The 23122-nt window shown below is 37.3% G+C and overlaps 1 protein-coding gene across 2 annotated transcripts in view; it reads left to right on the top strand.

The window, feature by feature from the left end:
* GRM1 (glutamate metabotropic receptor 1) overlaps positions 1-23122 on the top strand; it is a 318335-nt gene that overhangs the window by 278362 nt on the left and 16851 nt on the right. For both annotated transcript variants that reach the window (XM_045843367.1, XM_045843368.1), the window contains exon 7: positions 4722-5652. In XM_045843367.1, coding sequence (XP_045699323.1) covers positions 4722-5652 — 931 coding nt within the window. The remainder of the gene's footprint in view (positions 1-4721; positions 5653-23122) is intronic.

Below are 23122 nucleotides of genomic sequence, written 5' to 3' on the forward strand. Positions count from 1 at the left end.
ACATGTACAATGGTCACTTGCATATTCAAATGAGTTGAGCCAAGCAGCAGCTCAGACAGTCTTTGTGTAGCGACAGGCAAGTGTCCCATCTGTCCAGGTTACTTTGCAAATCTTATGTGTAGGATCTTGTAGAATACCTCACACCCGAGTTTATACTTACTGTTAATTGCCATCTGTTGTTTCTCATCGCTTTGCTTTGATCCATGATGGAACATGAGATCTCATTGGCCACTTACTTTGTGTGGTGTCAGGCTCAGAGTGAAGGTGCCACACATGGTGATGTGGTGTTGGTGGTTGCTATGGGAACGGTAGTTGTTTTAAAAAAAACCTGCACAGAATACCAAAAATCAGTAGAAAAACTCAGAAGAATAAATGCATTGCCTTTAACTAGGTATGTTATTTTTGTAGGTAGATTTTATTTTTTAAATAAATTTTAGTGAAAATGAGAAACTATTTTCTGGGAAATGGTGTTTTTTATTGAAGACAGAGCTTTGTAAAAATATGTTTAAAATTATGAGGTAGCTACTCTCCATATATACTCCAAAGACTCTAATATTGTGAGTAAAAGATGTTTAGAAGTACGTTTTTATTTTTATTAGCATATGCTTTTTAGCTATGAAGAAAAATTGGTGTATTTCCTAGAGGAAGTGATTTTTATATCTGTTAATAAGTTTCTCATATTTTCTTTTTAGGAAAAATGCCCACTTTAATTCAGCATTTAAATGTTATACTTTATTTTTTTATGATGCTTAAACAGGGATCTCTTCTGCCATAACATGGTAACTCAACAGGAGTTTAACAATTCATGGGCTGATTATATATAATTCAATGCTACTCATTTCTTTTAAAAAGCCAAATAGTGTAAAAGAGTTCTGCAGAAAGCCAGACTACACTAAATTTAATCATCAAAAATATAAAATGCTAAACTATAAAAATTAACTCACTTTAACTATTTTTCTTCATTGCAATTGTTGTTGTGACCTCTTATGCTATCTACTCATTCATTTACTTTTATATTATTCATCTGCCTAATGTCAGGCAATTTTTTTTGAGCAAGTGGGGATATATGGGTAAATAAAACAAGGTTTATATCATGGAGAATGAGCTTCATAAAAAACTAGACACGAAAACAGTTAATTACAGTATAAGTCCTATAATAAGAATATGTGAAAAATGTCATGTGAACACAGAATAAGAAAGCCATTATTTTTTCCAGGGAAGAGAAAAACCTTTACAGGAAAGAGACATTTGAGTTGAGCATTGAATAATAAATAGAATTTTACCTTGTAGGTAATTCATGTTAATGTAATAAGATTAAAGAAAGCATTTCAATGAAGTCTTAGGTAATCACAAAGTATTACTGTAAATGTTATCAAATGCCCAAGATACTTTGAATAGAATAACTATGGCCTTCATTTTTTTATTCACATTAAATTCATCTTTACCTATTTGAAAATAAGTCCAATAGTAAATTTTAGCTTCTTCCACTGCATTTGGATCTTATGGGTGAGCCAAAATTTGTTTTGACTATTAGAAATAATCCCTGGTCATCAGGCCAGAATCATGACCATTTGTCTTAGATTTTGCTCAGTGATTTGTAGTCTGCTTGAAGAAAACTGACTTGTCGGATGGCTCTGGATTCTCGGGGTTACCTCTAACCATGGAAACTGTCAGGTTCTTAAGCTCTCAGGTTTTTACACATCGTATGCCCTGCTCCCATAATGTCCTCTCCATTTGGATGCTGAGGGTCAGGGAGGCTCCTCAGCAATTTGGAAGGTTACCTCCACCTCTTCTAGACCTGGGATTTTCAAATACACCTGGGGGTTGGGCAACTCTTCTCTCTAAACCTCAAAACAGGATAACAAAATATGTTATATTACATATTATATTATATATATGGACAATATGGATATTATAGCTAATTCCCTAAAGATATCAAAGCTAGTGATTCTCATATTTAGAATGTCTAAAAAATAGAAAAAAGAAAAGAAGAATGAGAAGGAGGAGGAGAAGGAGAAAAAGAAGAAATACTTAAAGAAGCTTATTCAAAACATTAATGTTTAGTTCTAATGCCTAGGGGATGCCAGTTTGGGTTGCCCTGGATTGGCATTGAAAAGCCCAGTTTCCACATAAGGAAAATAACTGAAGATCTTCACAAGAGATAAAACAATCATAAGGGAGTCATAGGTAAATTGGTTTGAGGTACTGTTATGACAAATTGCTACTGTTACAAACACTAGAATACTTGTATTCCCTTCCAGCATGTCAAAACTTTTTCACTGTTTGAGTGGTTTTACTAAGCCAAGGTATCTGATGTTCTATCAATAGAGAAATTATTGGTAGACATAAAGGCACCTCTATCAAGAAGAGAGTGTTGCTTCCCTTAGAAGTTCAGAGGAAGGACAAGGGGATTTTTGGTGCCACTGTCTTCTGTCAAGTCATTGGGCAAATTTTAAGTAGCTGTCCCGTCCTTCTGAGCTTTGGTTAATGTGGAACATTGGTTCTTTAAATGACACTTCTGTTTACAGTTTTATAGTTTTTTTTTGTGTACACGCTCCCAAATCATAGAGAATAGAGGTGCTTTTTTATTGTTTTACCTAAAGATTCATAATTACACTAATTTCTAGTTTATTTACTTTTATACTCTATCAAACTGTCTAGTTGCATATAGAATATCTATGAATCAGTAATTATTTATTTTAATATCATTCTCTGGTTTAGTTTCCCTAATTCAGGTTTGAGCCTATGCACAGGAAGAGAAGATATGGTCCTCCCCATTTCAGTTGTTGAGTCCGCTCCAGAACTTTTTGAAGGTTTCCTAAAGTCTATCTTTCATCTTTACTTAGTTTATAATTTTAAATCCTTACTTTAAAAAGCTTCTGAAATTGCCTTAAGTAATGCATTTTCTACCTTTATCTTTAAAATTTTACACTACTGGGTTATTTAAATCTTCTCTTTTATAATCTGCTGCTTTTAAACATTTTCCTCCATGAGGTTAACAATTAATTGAATTAATTGGTATAAATCTGTAATGTGGGACAATAAGTATCTAATAAAACTCCTAAATTTTGCAGAGAATGTTTAGCTTCCATGTCTGAAGTTTAGGAAAACCATTAATTATAGCTCTTAATTTTGCTCACGGTCTTAATTCAGCTTTCATAGATCTGAGTTGTGTTCTACAAATTTAAAATGTGGTATTCTTCTCTAATGAAAGCATTGGAGACAGAATAGTTTATTTAAAATTTCAGGTAAAGTTACATAGAAAAAGAGAAATGCAGAGGGTTGCTTTCAGAAGGTTACCAAGGCCTTGACAAGGACTACTTTGGAATTTGAATCTTATTTTACAATCTCAGTATGCCAGTTAAAAAGCTGAATGTTGACTATGTATTATTTTCTAATTTGTCTACAAACCCTTTTAAATACTTTAATTTTTTTGATTGTGTCATATCAAAAGTTCTCCTTAATGGTCATTGCTATTCTATCTATCTATCTATCTATCTACTCATCTTTCTAAACTTTACCAAGGAAATGAGAAGATTTAAAATTAAAATGTGACTTTTGATAAGAAGCAGAAGTCATTCCAGGAAGAGATTGAGACCTTTATGTAAACAAACCCCTGACAGACAAGAGAGAGAGGCCACTATGATCAGCCAAGAGTTTGTGCTTGGGAATGGATGGCATTCATTTATAAAATGTGTGTCTATTCCTGATTGGACGATTATCAGAAGCAAGTGCTGCCACTGATTGGTTGACATGCAAAAACATGTTCACTAAGAGGTGCTGCTGTTGATTGATGGAACAGGCCTGTAGCAGGTTCTGGTGGGTGGTTCCTTATTACCATGGCTCCAGAACAGTGTCTTCTCCTAAATTTATGGAAATATTTTTATTCTTACAATTTGGGAAGTACTGGCCTAGACCAAACACAGAACTCTGTTAAGGAGTTGTCTCCAGGACCTGAGACATTTTTTCTCAGTGTGTGAAATACACAGACATTTTATTCTCTATCTCAAAGGCAAAGATTAGCCAGACATTTAGGACCACAGCTCTGCCTCTTTTTTCAAGAGATGGGTGAGGGGAGATGTCATCGTTCCTTAGTATGTCTACCAGAAGCTGATAACTAAGAGGTGCACAGCGGTCACACACAGATCATGCATAACTAAAGGGGTGAGACTTAAGATAAATAATATAATATGTGGTAAACAGAATGTGAATGCTTCTAGAGAATCAAAGTATATGTTTAAAACACTCTTCTGGCCAAGAAAATGCTTGTCTGTGAGCTGGACTTACTTCTAGACAATACTTACATAAAAATAAAAATTTTATTAGTTTATTTCTTACTAACTTATCTAATGCATCCTCACCATTTACCCTTCCCTGGAAACAGTTGAACTCCATTTTCTTTCTCTTTCTGAAAGTGTAGAACCAAGTATCACCCACAGAGTGTCATCCTTTTATGATGCTGGTGTTGGAAGAAAAAGATTCTTTGTATAGGTTCAAGTATGTCACATTAGGGTTGTGATACAATTAGGTTTGAAACATGATTTTCCAGAGAAAACAATGGTGTGTTTATTTGTATAAGTGTAAAGTGTTTTGAAAAGCATTAAGATCACATAAGCCATGGAAGACGAGGATTTAACTATGCCTCTGGTAACTAGAAAGCCCTATTATTGTTGATCAGTAGAAATCTTGGACGCATTTTGCAACTGTTTTTCCCCTCACAGGCTGTGAACCCATTCCTGTGCGCTACCTTGAGTGGAGCAATATAGAATCCATCATAGCCATCGCCTTTTCCTGCCTGGGCATCCTTGTTACTGTGTTTGTCACGCTCATCTTCGTGCTGTACCGGGACACACCAGTGGTCAAGTCTTCTAGTCGAGAGCTCTGCTACATTATCCTCGCTGGCATCTTCCTGGGTTACGTGTGTCCTTTCACTCTCATTGCCAAACCGACCACCACATCCTGCTACCTCCAGCGCCTCCTGGTTGGCCTCTCCTCTGCCATGTGCTACTCTGCTCTAGTGACCAAAACCAATCGCATCGCGCGCATCCTCGCCGGCAGCAAGAAGAAGATCTGCACCCGGAAGCCCAGGTTCATGAGTGCCTGGGCCCAGGTGATCATTGCCTCCATTCTGATTAGTGTGCAGCTAACCCTGGTGGTCACCCTGATCATCATGGAGCCCCCCATGCCCATTCTGTCATACCCAAGTATCAAGGAAGTCTACCTTATCTGCAATACCAGCAACCTGGGTGTGGTGGCCCCTTTGGGCTACAATGGACTCCTCATCATGAGCTGTACCTACTATGCCTTCAAGACCCGCAACGTGCCCGCCAACTTCAATGAGGCCAAATACATCGCCTTCACCATGTACACCACCTGCATCATCTGGCTGGCTTTTGTGCCCATATACTTTGGGAGCAACTACAAGATCATCACTACCTGCTTTGCAGTGAGCCTCAGTGTAACGGTGGCCCTGGGGTGCATGTTCACTCCCAAGATGTACATCATTATTGCCAAGCCCGAGAGGAACGTCCGCAGTGCCTTCACCACCTCTGATGTAGTGCGCATGCACGTCGGCGACGGCAAGCTGCCCTGCCGCTCCAACACTTTCCTCAACATTTTCCGAAGAAAGAAGCCAGGGGCAGGGAATGCCAAGTGAGTAATCTGGCCCGGTTTGTTCTCTCTTTCCCTCTCTCTCTCCCTCTCCCTCTCTCTCTCTTTGACTAAATCATGTCTTCACTTTCCCCAGTGGTTTTTATATTTTCTTAATCTTTTTTTCTCTAATCTTACCTTCTGTTGGAGTAGAAATGTCTTCTTGTTTTCATTCTTTTGAAAGAGCCAGGAGCATGAGGCAACAACCAGCTGATCATACTCTTATTCTGACCTAGAATCTGCAGCCTCTGTTTTGCCAGTAATTTTTTCTCTTCACACGGGCCCTTGCTCTAACAAACATCAACACCTCTCTGAGATCTGGGTCAGAGATGTAAACTCTCGTTCTGATTTTTAGTTTAGACTTCAGTGAACATCTTTTCTGATTTGTGATCACTCTAGAGTCATATTGTTACTAATTTGGGATGAGAGAAAGGAACTAAGCACTTGGGGAGATTTTTCAAAATTTGACTGAAACTGAGCACCAAATATGTCCTGAAATAATTTCCTTTAAGCAACTGTCATATCGTGTCCCTGTTATGTATTGAACTTTAATGCATGTTATAATAAAGATGTTTCATCTTTATCTTGTAGTAGATCTCTACTACAAGGCCACGATCAAAATGGTTTCCTAGACATAAAGTGCCAAAGGAAATAAGGACCAGATAAAGGTGATGAGGCCCAAACTTGAGAGTCAGCATGACCATCAAAGCCCATATTATTCCATTCTGTTAATTTTTTGATAGATTTGTGTAGCAAATGCTTTCCTACCTTCTTCATGACTCTGTCTTGCAAAGAAGCACATGTTAAATTCTGCATGACTCATTTTCTTCTGAGACCCATGTAACATTTACAATTTTGAAAATGACACGGATGCTCGAAGTTCTAAAGGAAATCGAATTGTCCAAAAATAAGCAATTTCCCCAATTTCCCCATTAACAGGACTAATTATACTTTTTGAAATAATCTTTTAAAATAAAGAATTAGGAGTCATTACCATAACATATACATTGCTTTAAAACTATTCCGCTTGCCTGAACAAGTCAGCAAGGTAAGGGGGGTGGCTGTTATTTTTCTCTCTATTGTAGTTGAGGAAACTGAGCCTCTGTGAATCTGTGTGACTCACAAGTATAATTTCACTTGTTAGTCATTCTTTTTTGTGTGTCTTAGCTGGCATGAAATTTCTCCTCTTAAAATATGTCCAAAAATGTATATGCCTCAGTTTTATGTCTTTACTTGCCAAATAACACCAGGCATCTTTAAAGAAATCATATTATTGGTTCAATAATAAGATGAGGGAGTCCATGGAAAATATATTTTTGAAATCCATAGTTATTTCAAATGAGGACATCACTATTTTTTTTCAGCATTAAGGATGAAGCAATAATTTACACCTACTTCTCACTGCATCAACTTCAAGTTCTTCAGAGGATGCTGATCATCAAAGTCGCTTAGTCTTTTTTTCCCCCTTGCTATGGCTTTTCATGCTGGCCAGCATCCCCTTAGCAGCCTCCTGAAGGGAATTATTGGCAAGCATGAGAGCAAACCAGTAGTGCCATTAAATGAGAAAAAAACATAGGCCATAGCCACAGAGTCCAGATGTAAAACAGCATAACCACTTTCACTGAGAGGAAGAGAACAAGAGGAAGCAAACTGAAAATAAGGGAGAAAACACTCTTTGAACTGGAATGTTCAGAGGAGTTAAGAGACATTCCTTGTCGTATCCCAGGTGGTTTTATCAGACGAGATCGGGCGCGTTCAGGGTGGTGTGGCCGTAGACGCAGGTGGTTTTATGAGTGTTCTGTCCGACCATCCATCACGATCCAGCTCCATGTTCCTTACTTTCCTGCCTTCATCATGGTCCTTCAGAAACTTCCATTTGATTTTGGGCACAGTGCTTGCCGCTGGGAGACGAGGAAGCTGGCTGGATGTTGCATGAACAAGGCTCAGCACCTCTGTAGCATCCAGGTGTTGCTATACATTCTGATCACTTTCTCACGCCTGCAGATGCTTTCCTTAAAAGCTGACAATATCCCTTTCATTATTATGAATTTAGGAATTAGTTTTATTTGGGGCCCTGCTATTGAGAGAAAAATCAGCTTGGTCTAAATTGGATTGGTTCTCCAGGAAGTGCTGTTTTCACCAGTAAGTTGCATACTTACTGGCTAGAATTGATCAAGCACTATGAGATTATTACAGTTATAAATATACTTCTAATTAATAATTATAACATTCAGCTTTCTTCGTAGAACCTGTAGCTTCTCCATGATATACAACACAGCTAAGCTGACCCACACAGGGTATTTGAGGTTAAGCTTCTATGGAAAACAACATTCATTTATTCATTTTTCTCACTTATTCTACTGTTGCTTCTCTTATAACTCTCTCTGAGACTATAATTTTCAAATATAACAATAATCTCAGTGCCCATGTTTTCACTTTTTCATTGCTGTTATGTTTTCCTTGTTTGTCACTAAAGTTATAAAAACTACAAACAATCTAATATTTTCTACAGCAACAAAAAATCCAGCAGACTTGCCAACAGAAGCAAGGGGCTGAAAAACTCTAGAGAACAAACACAGCACCCAATGAGTTTATTGCCATTCTGGACGTGTAATTTCCACGTTTATGGTGCACTGAGGGTGTTCAGCAGTCTGCAGACAGAGCTATAAACACTGAACAGATGCTGTAATGAAGAGCTTCCAACTATCTATCTGCTTGAATATCATTCTGAGGAGTTACAAGTCTGACTACATTCTCTTAACAGGCTGTTTCTGAGATACAGGCTGTTTCTGGGTGGGGTGGCATTGTGGGTCTGTTTTTGCAAAGTTTACCTCGGTTTTTTAAACTTCATTCACAGACAAATATCTTACTCATCCAAAGGTTTGGGCACTTGTTTAACATATTCCGAAATGCCAAGTCAGAAGAGTTTAATCAATAAATCGGTTGTTTGGGTTACTTGAGTTTAAACTTAGAGTTAGAAGTTCTATTCAACATAATCCTACCCTGGAATACCAACTGAATAATATATTTGCCTTGGAATTTCTAATTTCTTTAGCTATTAGTTCAATGTATTGAAATGGAAAAATATTTAGGCTTAACCTAATATAAAGATATTGGTACAATTCTCTTTGTTGACAATAAAAGAAAGATAGAAATCCATAGATATTCATAATTAAGTAAATTATTTAGATCCAAGTTACTTATCACTTCTTTTTAAAACCAAAATGAGTAAACATTACACAACTGAAAAATTAAAATATTATGTAAATCATATGTGTCCTTTAAAAAGTGTATCAATGACTAAATGTCAAACTAACCTTTCTAGTTATTTTCTAGATAAATAACCTCAATGAATGTCAAACAACTCTATGGCATATGGAGCTAAAAATGTGACAATACACTCCTACAACCTTTTACAATAATAGCACTATGTAAAACTAAAACAACTGCAATCACAAAAAAGGCATTACATTGATGCAAGCAAATAATTTTAAAACATAGGTTTCCAAGTAAATAGAATGTTATTGTGTTCCTGCGATTGCTTCTTGAGCATGTGAATATATGTTCACACTGAGAACAAGAAGTAAATGACATACTAAATAGGATGATGATGCGATGAGGAAATTTTGCTCTTGTTCTCCTAGAAACATTTTTTTTGTCCACAAGTAGAGGTTAATAAGCCTATAGCCCTAGTGATTATGCCCTCAGTAAGCATTTTAATTCATCTTTCTTCCTTTGCTTATGACAAGGAATATGATAGAGAGCCAGCAGACAGTGCAATCAAATAGAGATAACAGGCTCTCTCTCACAGAAAACCTCACTCACTATTCTAGCTTGTAAATGAAAAACATCTGTCACTTTGAAGTTATTTTTCCTTTAATAATACAATAAATGGCTTTAAAAGTTATTGCAGTCCTTAACTTGCTTTTATAGTAAGTATCAGAAGATTTTATCAAAAGAAAGTATTGTCATAGAATTGAACTATTTCATAGTAACATTTATGGAGGACTTACTGTTTATTCATTCATTTATTAAATCAGTCATTGTTTTTTTGCAATGTTTTTTTACAATGAATCATTGTAAGCTTAAAAACACTTAGGTACTTGAGTGGTGCTAAATAATATTCAAGATAAAAAAAGATATAAGAGGCAGGGACTGACTGCATCAATCTTGCAATTTTACTAGTAAAGGGGACTTTCAAAACTACGAAAGTATACTGGATTAAGTGCCATAATAGAGGACCAATAAAACATTATGAGTGCTCAGGGAAGAAAGAGATTAAGTCCAGCTGATGAAGCAGTATCTGTGGAAAGATGGGAAAAGATTTCTTAATAAAAGTGGACTTGAACTTAAATGATGTTTTTCAACAGGAGACACTATGCTATGATGAGACCATTTCACATATGGAAAAAATGTCAGTGAAAATTCAGTGTGCTTCCAGGCCGCAGCATGGAATCTGGTATGAGTCAAGGACATGAAATGGTGTATTGGTGGGTAAATTTGTAAGTGCAGAAAGAGGACAGATTATAGATAATGATCAATGTTCTAAGATGAACCTTAGGTATTTTTTAAATATAAACCACAGGATGCAGTAAAGACTTTTGTGATGTTTGATGATGATGTGTAAGGTTTTTGGGAAGAGGTTGACTGTAGAAAGACTAGCTCATAGAGAGCTATGATAATGCAAATGACAGGTTAAAAATAAAAGTCTTAAACAAGAGTAGTAAAATGAAAGTCAAAGCCAAAGCATGTAGATGAAAAAGTTTTCTGGGCTTAATTTGTTAGGACTGGAATATTGGTTTGTGGAGAGGAAGGCACAAATAGAAATGAAATACAACTCTCATGATTTGAGGCTGGGGGGCTGGAAAAAATACAGCTACTACAAAACCAGACCAGGACTGTAGGAGTAAGACTGAGGAGATGCTGGTGAGTTAGCTTACAGACGTATCCATTGAAAATGCTATCAGAGCTTCCAATTGGAGACATTTTTAAGTTCTTTAGAAATTTAAGTCAGGTGCTCAAGAGGGAAGTCTGAGCCAGAGCTCTAGATTTGAAAGCTCAATTATCAGAATATTTAAAGACTCCAAAACAGTGATTATGACATAAGAAAGAAACTAGGAGGAAGAACATTAGGAAACACACTTAAGAGATTAGGAAAATCAGAAGGCGACATAATAAAAGGGAGGGATCAAGCAGAATGAGGAAAACAGAGGGATTGCAGTATTATGGAAAACAAAAAGAAAACTGTGTTTTAGGTAGCTTGGGTTGCCATAGTAAAATCCCACAGGCTGGGTGGCTTAAACAACAGACACTTATATTTTTACATTTCTGGAGGCTGGAAGTCCACATATGGGAGCCAGCATGACTGATTTCTGGTCAGACCTCTCCCCTTGGGTTGCAGACAGCTACCATCTAGCTGTGTGCTCACACAGTCTCTTGCCTGTGTAGGCATGGGGGAAGGGTGAATGGGAGAGAGAAAGCTGTCTCATGTCTCTTCCTGTAAGAGTGCTAATCCCATATGAGCCCCTCACTCCTGTGATCTCATCTAACCTTAATTATCTCCCAAAAGTTTATCTCTAAATGCTATTACGCTGGGGTTAGGACTTCACACGAGAATTTGGGGGTGGGGTGGGCACAACCATTCAGTCCATAATGAAAGGTAAAACTTGGGGTCCTTGAGATACCCAAGGATGGAGACACTGTAGTTATTTTTGAATGGTTTTAAGGGTATGATGTGGGTAGAATTTTTACCGCAGTAAGTTGAGGGATTTGCTTTGAAGGAATTAAGAAGTTTAAGTAGTATTTAGGGAGACCAAAGAAGAGAGAGGAGTGGTATAACGGAGGAGAAATTTAAGCTTGTTTGTAATATTTGAGAAAGGCACCAACAGGGAAAGAAAAATTGAAAATATAAGAAAGATCATATGTTTACGCTGGGCAGCCTGGCCCATTAATAGGGAGTTCATGTAGTAACATAAAACTGCATTACACTTTCATGCAAAGAGTTTTGAAAACCAAGGTCATACATCACCATTGTTATCAGCTCATGATATCCATGCTGTGCAGAATGGAGGAGCTGTGTGTCGGCCGAAAGTGGAGACGTGCCGCTGTTACTCACAGTATGAGATGCAGGTGAGGAAGGACACCCTGTTGGACACGGCTTGGCAGCCTGTCCGGGCTTGGCCACAGCTAAAGAAAGATGAGGTCATTTGCATTCCATCTGTTAGCCTTAGTGTGTAGTGTAAAGTGTTACCTACTCAGAAGGGAAGCAGGCCATGTGAACAATGTGTTTCTAAAGCTGATTCAACAGTAAAAACATCGAAAGCTTGCAAAAGGAAGAAAGTAAGAAGAGAATACCTGTAATTTGAAAGTTTCAGATCATGAGAGCAGAGCCCGTAGGCTCATTAATTAGAATCCTTTGGCTGAAAGTTATAGCAGCTTATTAAACTAGCCTAAGCAAAAGGGGGTGGAGTATTTAATAGGAAGAATATCAGGAACCATTTCAGGGATCTCATGGGAACAAAGTTTGGAATTTTCTGGGCCACGTCGGGAACTGGGTTTCGAAGGAGAATAGTTCCAGGCCTCTATGTTATCTCCTACTTCTCTGCATGCCACCTCACTTTCTCCTCATAGGTCTGCTGTGTTCATTTTGTGGGCCCCTGCTGTGAGTCCAAGGACACCTATCCCAATCCTTCTGAGTTTACATGTTATTAAAGGTCTAGCTACCCAAAGAGATTGCTTCAGTTCCTCCACCCAGGAGGTTCTGCATGACACAGAGAGGAACTGATTGGTTCTGCTGAACTCAGGGGTTGATCTCAGGTCTAGTTTGTAATGGACAAAGGGTGGAGTCACTGAGTATAAAACTGTCTGCCAGAAACCCATTGCTCCATTCCCCATGGGTAGAATCAGGGAGGTGGTTTGCAGAGAAGATATGATTTCACACAGGCAGAAACCCGAAATGGGTCTACACCAAGGTAATCCCATCCCCATCCAACCCCCATCCTTTCTTCTTTGCCATCTAAACAAGTCACTTCTAAATACTAGCATTTTATATTTCGAAACATTGACCAAAAAGAAACCACAAAACCTACATACAGGTGACTAGCCAACCAGACAAATAATTCATCGCCTATCCATGCAGGAGAGGCGTGCCTCTTCCAGATTCCAGTAGACAGATTCCAATGAAGGGGAAACTCCACAGCGCTGACAGACCATTATTATGACAGCGTGGAGCATAGAAGCAGACAAAGTTAATGACTAGACCTTGTTTTTTTTTGCTACTTTTCCAGAGATTCCTGGCTATAAAATGCTTCTCAGGTGCCTCAAAATGAAAAAAAAATGAATAAAAAAGAGGAAAAAAGGTTTATAATTATGTTTTCTTAAAGGAAAATAGGCCATTATGACAATGACTTTTGAATGAATTAAATTATATCACAAATTACAGGCTAACAATAAAATATTACTTATTGTTAATGTTCATCAGTAGAATAGAAAAATAAAATCATCAAATATTTAATCAAGTTAACTAAAAGTGTGTCTGTAATTTGATTTTATTTCAAAGGGGTGAGTGCCTATAATCAAAGGCAACTTAACAATTCTCTCTATGCAGATTACCTTTAAGGTAAATGGGGAGTCAACTGATAACAAGTCCCTGGTCATGCTGCTAAACATATTGGAACACAACTGCTGAAAAGAAATCAATAACAGTAAGAAATAGTTTTCTTTCCCTGGTGTTCCAGTTATGAAAGTATATGCTGTTATCTTGCTCTCAGTAAATGTTGTCAAACACTGTGAGAATTAGTATCATTTTCTGTTTGATCAGACTTTGCCCTGTTTATGTTATCTGGCTTCAGTGGATATGGGATGGGGAGTAGAAAAAGTATTAATAAAAAATGAGAACCTACATGATCAAGTAGAATAAAAGAAATATGACAAGAGGGCAAGGCAGCAGAAGGCGTGGCTGTGACTCTGTCACCAGCCAGCTCTGTGGACCTAGACCATTGATTCTATATCTTCTTGCAAGCAGTCATACTTTGGTGGTTTTAGTAAGATTTCCATAATTCAGTCCTTTGTTTAAAAAGTATATGGAGGGACTGCTTTTCTACAAATTGTGGGCAATTTCTGTGGAAGATGTATTTCATGGTTCATGACCTCACAGAACTTCAGGTGGAGTTGAAGACACCAGTAAGAAACCTGACAATGACAATGAGGCAGGGTGGAGTCCTAAGACAGAGGAAGGCATACAGCAGGGGCCTCTAGCATTGACCTTCCCATCAGGGAGGGTCTCAAAGGTCAATACTAAGTCAAAGAAGAGCTATGACCATGGTTCCACTAGCTGGAAGCTACTCCAAGCAGTGGAGGTGGGGGGGGGTGGGGAAGACACAGAGAGTGTTCTAGGCCAAGAGATCATTGTGTGAGGGGATGCGGAGGCAAGAGAGGCCACAGCATGTTAGGAAAGTGAACAAAAGTTTTCAGTAGGGCCGACAGTAATTTCTTACTTAAAAGCATGTGTTTAGCTTCAAATATTTTAAGTCAAAAGTTATCCTAGGGCTAATCCTAGTATGAAATCAGTTTTGGCTGACGGTTGGAGTGGCTTCAAGGCCTGATACCACCTTTTAAGTCTGGGAAGAGACAAGTCTGATGACAGACTTGCTCAGCAAATGACTCTTAAATAGCTACTATGAGCCACACATTGAAGGAAGTGCAGGAAAAACAGTGGTGAACAAATTAGACCTGGTCCCTGCTTTGTAGAACGTTGAAATATAGCCAAAAGACTAGATGTTGAATGAGCGACCACAGAATAGTGAGTCCTTTTAAGGATGAGGAGGATCTGACCAGTCTTAGTGCATGGAGGCTAGAAACATTCCCAAGAAGAAGCCTTATTTCAGCTAAAACTTGTGTAGGAGAAAAGGGGTCAGCTAAGGAAGGGGGCCATACAGTAGATAGGTCAAGGAATCAAAGTGGAAAGGTTCTGAGCAGGAAAGAACACTGATGGCTGAAGGACATGAAGCAATTCCAGGATGCCTGGAGATGAGAAGAAAGGCGTGTGTGATGAGAAGAGACTGGAAGGGTCAGCTAAGACCAGCTGCCCTGGGGCTTGTCACAGGGCTTAGGAGCTTGGATCTCGTCTTCTGGACAATGGAAAGCTGGGCTGCACTGTGTTCCACGGGAAGTGTGTGTTGGAACTGGCACCCATCCTCAGTGTGGAGGATGCACGGGGCTCTGGAAGGAGGCTGTTGCAGGGCCAGGTGGGAGATGATAGTGGCCTGACCTAAGGCTTCGACAGCTGGGGTGAAGGGAGTGAAAAGAGAGCAATTCTTAAAGGGTAAAAACAAAAGTAAAAATAAGTTTGTTTAACAAAATTCTATTTTAAGATCTGCCTAGAGTAATCAGAGATATGCATTCCCCTCAGGGTTCCTTGGCTCCAGTGCCTATAGTACTTGAATCATGACCAGACTGAATGTGTTGGCACAAGTAAATCATGACTGATCTAAAGGAGGGTGAGATGGATCAGACACAGAAGGGGAAGAGCAGTCGCTGAAACGAACAATGGAAACGACCATAGACCCCTCTGATATGAAGTGGGGCGAAGGGGCTTGTGCTCCCTGGGCTTTTTGAAAATTTAAGTCCAAATGACGAGATGGTCCTCAAGACTAAAAGGATGAAGGAGACTATCGTGACTTCATGTCATCAAATGTTTAAATATTGAAACTTGCAGTCCTCCCCCCTTTCTTCTGATTCACTGAGGACAGGCAACCAGCACATGCTGTCTTCCCCTCCTTATAGGTCTACTTATGTACAGTTTAGTATCCTGAATTCTGTACATTATTTCCCATTGCAAATGAGAACTGGAAGAGTGTATAGAACACTCGTATTACATGAATGTGTTTACTGTAAGTCTTATGCTGGAGGATGTATCATTTTTACCAGGCAGACAAAATAAGTTCTGCTGCTGAACCTGCCTGCGGGGTGAGTGTTGGCAGCAGTGATTGCCAGGCTGAGAGCCAGATCCTGGTTAGACGCCCCCGAAGACCCTTCCTTAGGGATGTGTGCTCATGTGGTCGATAGGAGCACAGCATATTTCTCGCATTTACATTTCTACCAATTTCAGTTTCCATGCCTCTAATGGTGGAGACGACGTTTACATTGTGCTTACCACACCTTGTAGATGCCATATTCATACAACCTGATATTGTTCTAAGGTAGTGAATTATACAGCTGGTAGGTTTAAAAGTTAGTGTCCATGGACTACACGTTATATCTGTTTTCAGTATTTCTGATGCAGAAATTCATAGAATCCTCATGTATTATCATGTATTACATACTCTTATTTCCTTTATTCTACATTGAGAATCCTAGTTCCCAAGGAAACAAGAGATGATAGAATCAGAATAACGTATATATTATGTGTGTATACATATATGTATATATGTGTTTATATGCACATATATAATTCAATGTAGCCATGCAAATGTCTTAGGATAATTACTAATATTACAGCTACCAATTGATTACTGAGAAGAGTTAAAACAAAGAGTTTGCCCAAGATCGTTTCATCTCCCCCTTTAAATAGTTTTACTCTGTCTACATTATCTGAATATTGCCTTCAATGTGTAGTTTTGAATCTTTTTAAGTTTCAAGTACATATTTTCTTGAAATGTAGTCTTCAGCATTTATTTCCTTGCTTTGCTCTTTTTTCTTCAAGGATTCCTAACGTCTGCATATTGTATCTTCTTTGGCTAGCGTCAATATTTATACTGCCTCTCTAATCCCTTTTGTTCTCTCATTTTTTATACTTTTTTATTGGGACATAATTGCAATACTATGTGTAGACATTAAAGGCAGTTTGATGCAATCTATACAACTCTGCAATACATCCATGCAGCCAACACATGACCAAGACAGAGATCATTGTTATCACCCCAAAAAGTTTGCTCAAAACCCTTTCTCGTCTGTTCTTCTCTCCACCTAGAGACAACCCCAATTCTTATTCTATATGGTGTGAGGAATGGCTGATTTTTTTAAATCCAGTTTACCCAGCTCAATTTTGAGAGGACTTTCTCTCCCCCATTGAATGACACAGGTGCTCTGTCAACTTACCACACATGTGTAGCCCCAACTACAGACCCTTTTCTCTGTTCTACTGATGTATTTGTCTATCCTTATGCAAGCACCATACTGTCTAGATTACTGAATCTGTATGTTAAGTCTTAAAATCAAGCAGCTTAAGTCTTCCAACTTTGTTTTTTTTCCCCACTATTGTTTTGGCCATTCTAGGTTTAGAACATTGTTGTCATTATTCAAACTTTCATTAATATATGTGATATTACCTCTCGGCTTTGAATAGATGCCCTTTATCAGGTTGAGGATATTCCCTTATGTCCCCAGTTTGTTGAAAAATTTATCATGAACAAGCATTGAATTTTATCAAATTCCTTTTCTACTTTACTCTGTTAACATGGAGAAATGTGTACAATTATTATCAAACACTAATCCAACATTGAATTTCTGATATAAATTCCCCTTTGTTCTTCTCTGTATAATTTGCATGAGTAGAGTCTACTCTATTAATAGTATAGCTAACAGCTTTGATTCTGAGTTAGTGTCTGTATGTTATACCTTTTCCTTTTCTTTGATTTTCAGCTTTTGTGTGTGTGTCCTTTTATTTAAGGGGTATCTTTTATGAGTTGCACAAAGTTAGATTTAGATTTAGTTTTTTTAGTAACTCTGATACTGTTACCTTTTAATTAGGATATTGAGTTCATTCACATTTGAGAAAAATGCTGACAATCGTATTTATACCTATGCCATTCATGATTTTCTACTTGTTTCTGAAGTGATTATTTGCATATGTCCCATTTTTCTCTTTTCTTGACTTCTTTAGATTAGTCTAGTATTTTACTATTTAATTTTCCAATCCATTAATTTGTTAGTTTGATATTCTTTTATTATTCATTTTATGGTTACCCTAGAGACTACAATAAGGACCCCCTAGCCTTTTATTACCTCAAATAAGTTACTATAGTATTTGTATCACTTTCAAACAAGGCAAGTGTCATGAAACACTTTAACTGCATTTAATGTCAACTTTTGTGCTTTTATGCAGTGAATTTTAATTTTGCATATATTTTACATTACTGTTTTTTGCATAATCAATATTTATTTTATATATTTCCATATGTTTTTCCTTATGTTGCATTCCAGTTCAGGACTGCAGTGATTTGGATGTGTATTTTAGTTTTACAAAGCTTGCTGGGCTGCACCTGGTGCATCTTGTCCAGGGGTACAGCTATCCAAAGGTCCTGAATGGGAACTTGGGTCCCAACTCTTTAATTGTAGTCTCTCATTCTTTAAAATGTTATGAACTCCTATTTTGATTCTTCAATGCTATGAGACTTCTAAAAACTTCTCTCAGTTTTTAGCAACTTTCTGCTTAGCTTTATATTCCCTTCACACAGCATAAAATTTGCAAAATTTTCTAGAGGAAACACATGAAGTGTTGGTCTCACTTTTCTTGATCATTTTTTCCTCCAGGATCTTGGCTCCTCAATTTCTGGCTGCCTAGAAAGACTTGAACTCAAGTTTCTGTACCTATAGTCCTGTGAATTGATCAAGATTGTATTGCTTCTTTACCTGTACTTAAGATCCTCTATCTGAATCCTCTGTCTGTTCTCCTGTACCAAAAATCATCAGCTATCCCAAAGGAAAGCTCCCAATCAGCTTGGAGATTATCTCCTTCTCCAAAGTCCTCTTCTTTCTGACTTATTGGTCCCTTGGATTCTGGTGTTCATGACAGTTTCCCAATATCTTTAAGGAGTTTTTAAAAATATATTTCCTCTTTTTTCTAGTTGTTCTCAGAGAGAGAGAGTTTGGTTTACCCCAAGGTATCACATCTTAGCTGGAACAGAAGTGCTCTTACACCAGTTGTATTTATACCAATTTTAATATCTCCCATGCCTCTTTCTCCAGAGGCTGTGCTATGACTAAGATTTCCTTTGAGGGTATGATGACTATTCTGCTACTATGAGATAAATTGTATGATAGTTGCCTATTCAGTTCTGTATCATTTGATGGGTAGTGATGTGAGTATAAACTAAACTGTAGTAGAAACATATATCTAGTATTGATGTTAGTGTTTTAGTCAACAATATCAGAAGTCTCACAACATTTTATTGTATTTTTTCCATTACCATTTAGTCCCCTTGTACCACATCCTGTCTATAATCACCACACCATTGTCCATGTTGAGTCCTTTTTCTTTTTTGCTCAATTCCTCCACTCCCAAAACTCCCTTAGCTATCATCTTGCTGTCTATGTGTATGTCTCTATTTTCCTTATTAGTTCAGCTCATTAGATTCCACCTATGGGACATTTACACAGTGGAATACCACTCAACTGTAAAAAAAGAAGAAAATTTTACCCTTTGTGACAGTATGGATGGACCTGGAGAACAGCATGCTAGTTGAAACAAGCTCATCAGAGAAAGGCAAATATCACATTTTAGAATTAAGTGATCTAACTTATTTTTGTTATCATTACAACTTCAGCCTTAAACTTCTTTCCCAAAGTAATCATTGCTCTTTTTAAAACATTCAGAGGTGAAGATTTTAGCTTTGGACAGGTGTTTTCATCATTTTTTCTTTTCCTGTCTATGGTGAATCAGAGTAAAATAATAAAAAGACTCGCTTTAGTAGTATGGTATTTAAAGTCTATCTGGAAACATAGCAGGATAGTTTTTCTTTAATGAAATTTGTTTTTTTTCTAAGCTTGAGCTTCTACTTTCTCACTAGTAAAGATGTCTATAGGTGAGAACAAACATTTTAAAATACATGTGCAATAAAACAATCTGTTAATAGCATAAAGGCCAAATTTTCTCTACTATAGAATTCTGAAATAAGAAAGACTTCAATAGTGGATTAGATAAAACATATTAGTATGAATTTCCTGATACTATGATTTCTATTTGATTTTTTAATAGATCTTCATATTTTTAATATATATTTTTAGAATTTTTACCTAATCTCTTTTTTAAGCAAGAGAAAATATATCATAACTCCCATATAATATTTTAGTTTGCTGGGTGAAACTAAAAAGAGAGTGAATTTTACTCCTGAATTATGTCTTATAATATATAATTTCTTTTTGTAATAATAGTCACTATTTATTTTTCATATAAAAACATGACAAATATTTACTGTGGACAATTTTTAAAATATAGGAAAGCACAAAACAGCTAATAAAAATTACCTACAATTCTACCAATGGAGAAGAACACCATTAATGTTTTTATGTCTATTCTAGTTTTTATAGACATACACACACACATATTACTTTTACTAATTATTTAAGTGTAATTTTTGAGGAAGTTTTTATGATATTCTTGAATATTAGAATTAATTTAGGAATTAGTAACAAAAATAATAAGTGCTTTTGATATCCTTGTAATTACCAAGGTGATAAAGAATCTCGGAGTACTTCAGGCTTATTTTCCTATTAAATATGTTTCTCTAGTCCTTTTTGATTTACTCAATTATTCATTCAATATTTACTATTAATAAGTGACCATATATCTTCGTAAGTCCAGGAAAGTCTCAGTTTACGCCTTCTGTCATGACATAATTTTTAAGAGCACTTCCTTTATTTCTGAAGGTAATCAGTGTCCATTAGAATTCTATGTAGTTTCCTTCAATTTCCAAAAACTGAGACAGGTGAAGGGGGACACAATAGTAGAACTGGCACGGATCCTTTGGAACCATGCCAGTTCTACTATATGGGGTCCTATGGATCCTATGCTCTCTGGAACCTATGGACTACTTACTGTAGGAGACAGGAATTGATGTCAATATAATCAGAATTGAAAAAGATCATAGGAGAGACGCAAAGATATAATACACATTGAAATGTAAGAACTTGATAGACATCCTCGAATTCTGAAGGAAATACGTGCAAAATTGTGAAAAGGGAGAATTCTTTAGGTTCAGGAAACATCATGAACCAAGAAGAGGGGTAGGGAAAAATATTGTTATCATTTTACAACCATCAGTGTAGCAAAAATTAAGAAATCTGGCAAGACTTTTGGTTCTCGGTAGAATAAAATACGCAGTAGTGGAACAGCTCCTGAGAAGAATACGTGGAAAAGCAATATGACAGACAAAAGCTATCTTCTTATAGTGTCAGGAAGCTGCTGAAGCAGTGAAGATTAGGGAGACGCAGACTTCCGAGACAGAGGCAGAAGACCTGCAGCTGTTTGACCCTGGGGCACCTGCGGTTCCCTGCGTGGACTAGAGACTCAGTGTCCGTCCAGGCTTGGCTCAAGCACAGCATCGATGGAAGGAGGAGAGAAGGCAGAGAAATGCTGTGTCCACGTGAAGCTGGAGTGACCAAAAAAAAAAAAGCATGAAAGGTTTTAACACATGTACAGCTTTTCTCCGAAAACGTTTGTTGATGTCTGTACTTGGGTGAGTCACAAAGGTTAAAAGATAAGCCAAACAGCTCTGGCATACGGAGTCAATTTTCATAACATTTCAAGGCTGAGGAGACAGATCCGCCTGTGGACAGAATTATAAGACATGTTCAGCAATCACACCAGGCTGGACTGACAAGCTGGGTAGTCCAAGGCACTCTTAACGAGTGGTCAAGGTCCCTGGTCAAGACATCTGTCTAATTCTGAAGTTGTGTGTGGCAGGAAGCTAAGAACCTAAACGGAAAATCCTTGAAAAGTAGGATGACATGTCCCACAGTCTCTTAATGCCGAGGCGGTAAAGCCCCACCTGATGCACAGTGCTGGCCCACAGCCAGGCGCTCTGTTTCCAGTCTCGAGGGACGGCATGCTAAGGAACGTAAGTCAGACAGAAAAAGAGAAGAACCATATGACTTTACTCATATGTGGGATATAAAACGGAAAGCAACAAACAAGAAAAACAAACAAACACTAGTAGACACAGACAACAGTATGGTGGTTAGCAGAGGAAAGGAGGTCGTGGGCTGTAAAAGGTAAAGGGGGTCAGGTGCGTGGTGATGGGAGATGATTTGACTTTGGGTGGTGAGCACACAATGCAATATACAGATCAATTATCACAGACATGTACACTCACAACCTACATAATCTTATTAACCAATGTCACATCAAAACATTTAATAGAAAGAAAGTGTCCTATCCAAATTGGACTGATTCCTATCTGAATTGCAAAATAACTTTGACTTGACTGAGTTGCTGATTGGGTTAAGTTGATCCGTCTCACTCTGCTTAGCAGAGAAGGCAGTGAAGCAACGCTCATTGCGATAACACCGTCCAGAGCCTCTGCACAATCATAGTTTAAATGTACATATATACAATGTGTACTATCTGATATAAAACATGTTTAGGCATGCAAGAGTTAGGACCATGGAACCAAAACTCCAGCAGAAACAGTTAGATCTTAGACAATAGAGCAGACCCACAGGTGGCATACTGATCACTGTCGAGAATATTAGAAAACCAAATCACTATTCTGGACGTCGATAAACGAAGGGGGGAAAACGTCCACTTGGCCTGCATCTTCTGTTTGAATTTTACCTCAAAGGATTCCAATAGCTGATGAGGGAAAGCTTTTTAGTAAAGAAATCTAGTTAATAAATACAGAAAGGGTAATAGAATGGTTATATCACCATTTTATACTTTTGTAATAAAATAATTGATCCACATAATGATTATCAATGACTGTTAAAATCATTGGCTGAAAGCCTGAGGGGGAGTTTTATAATGTGTGCATCAGGCTGACCCCACACCTGAACCCACTGACCTATTTTAGTGTGATTAATAGACAATCCAATCTATGTGCTTCCCAGTCTTGTATCAGAGGAACTTAATACCTCTTTATGTAAACTATTCTCCCCATACAATCAATCTGGAATCTGACCAAGCCTTCAGATCTAATTTTCAATTTATAGAAAATATAGGTGACAGAAATACACATCACAGGGGCTTAATCAGTAAAATCTATAAACTGAGAAATAATCAATGGTTCTTCAACAAATAAATAATAAGCAAATAGGAAGGAGGAAATATCTATCAACTTAAAAAGATTCTCAAGACTCAACAAAAACAATATGCAGATCTTACTTGGATACTGATTTAAAAATCAAAGAATAAAAATACAGGAGCCAGTCAGGGAAATTTAAATACTGACTGGATATTTGATTATATTAAGGAATTACTATGAATGTAATTAATAGCAGTGATAAATAATGACATTATTTTTCCTTTTATTATAAAAATGTGTACCTATATCATGAACATATGTACTGAACTATTTATGGTTAAAATGACATAATGTCTTAGATTTATTCTAAAATAAATAATCGGAGCATGTAAATGAGATGAGGTACACATATACATTGGTTATTATTGAAGCTAGATAAGATGGATGTGGGAGTTTAGTGTAACACTTTTTCTTTGTTTACATATTTTTGAAAATTTTTAAAATAAAAAGTCAAG

Source organism: Phyllostomus hastatus, unplaced genomic scaffold (genome assembly GCF_019186645.2).
Source record: "Phyllostomus hastatus isolate PE091 unplaced genomic scaffold, TTU_PhHast_1.1 phas_contig_40, whole genome shotgun sequence".
Lineage (NCBI taxonomy): Eukaryota > Metazoa > Chordata > Mammalia > Chiroptera > Phyllostomidae > Phyllostomus > Phyllostomus hastatus.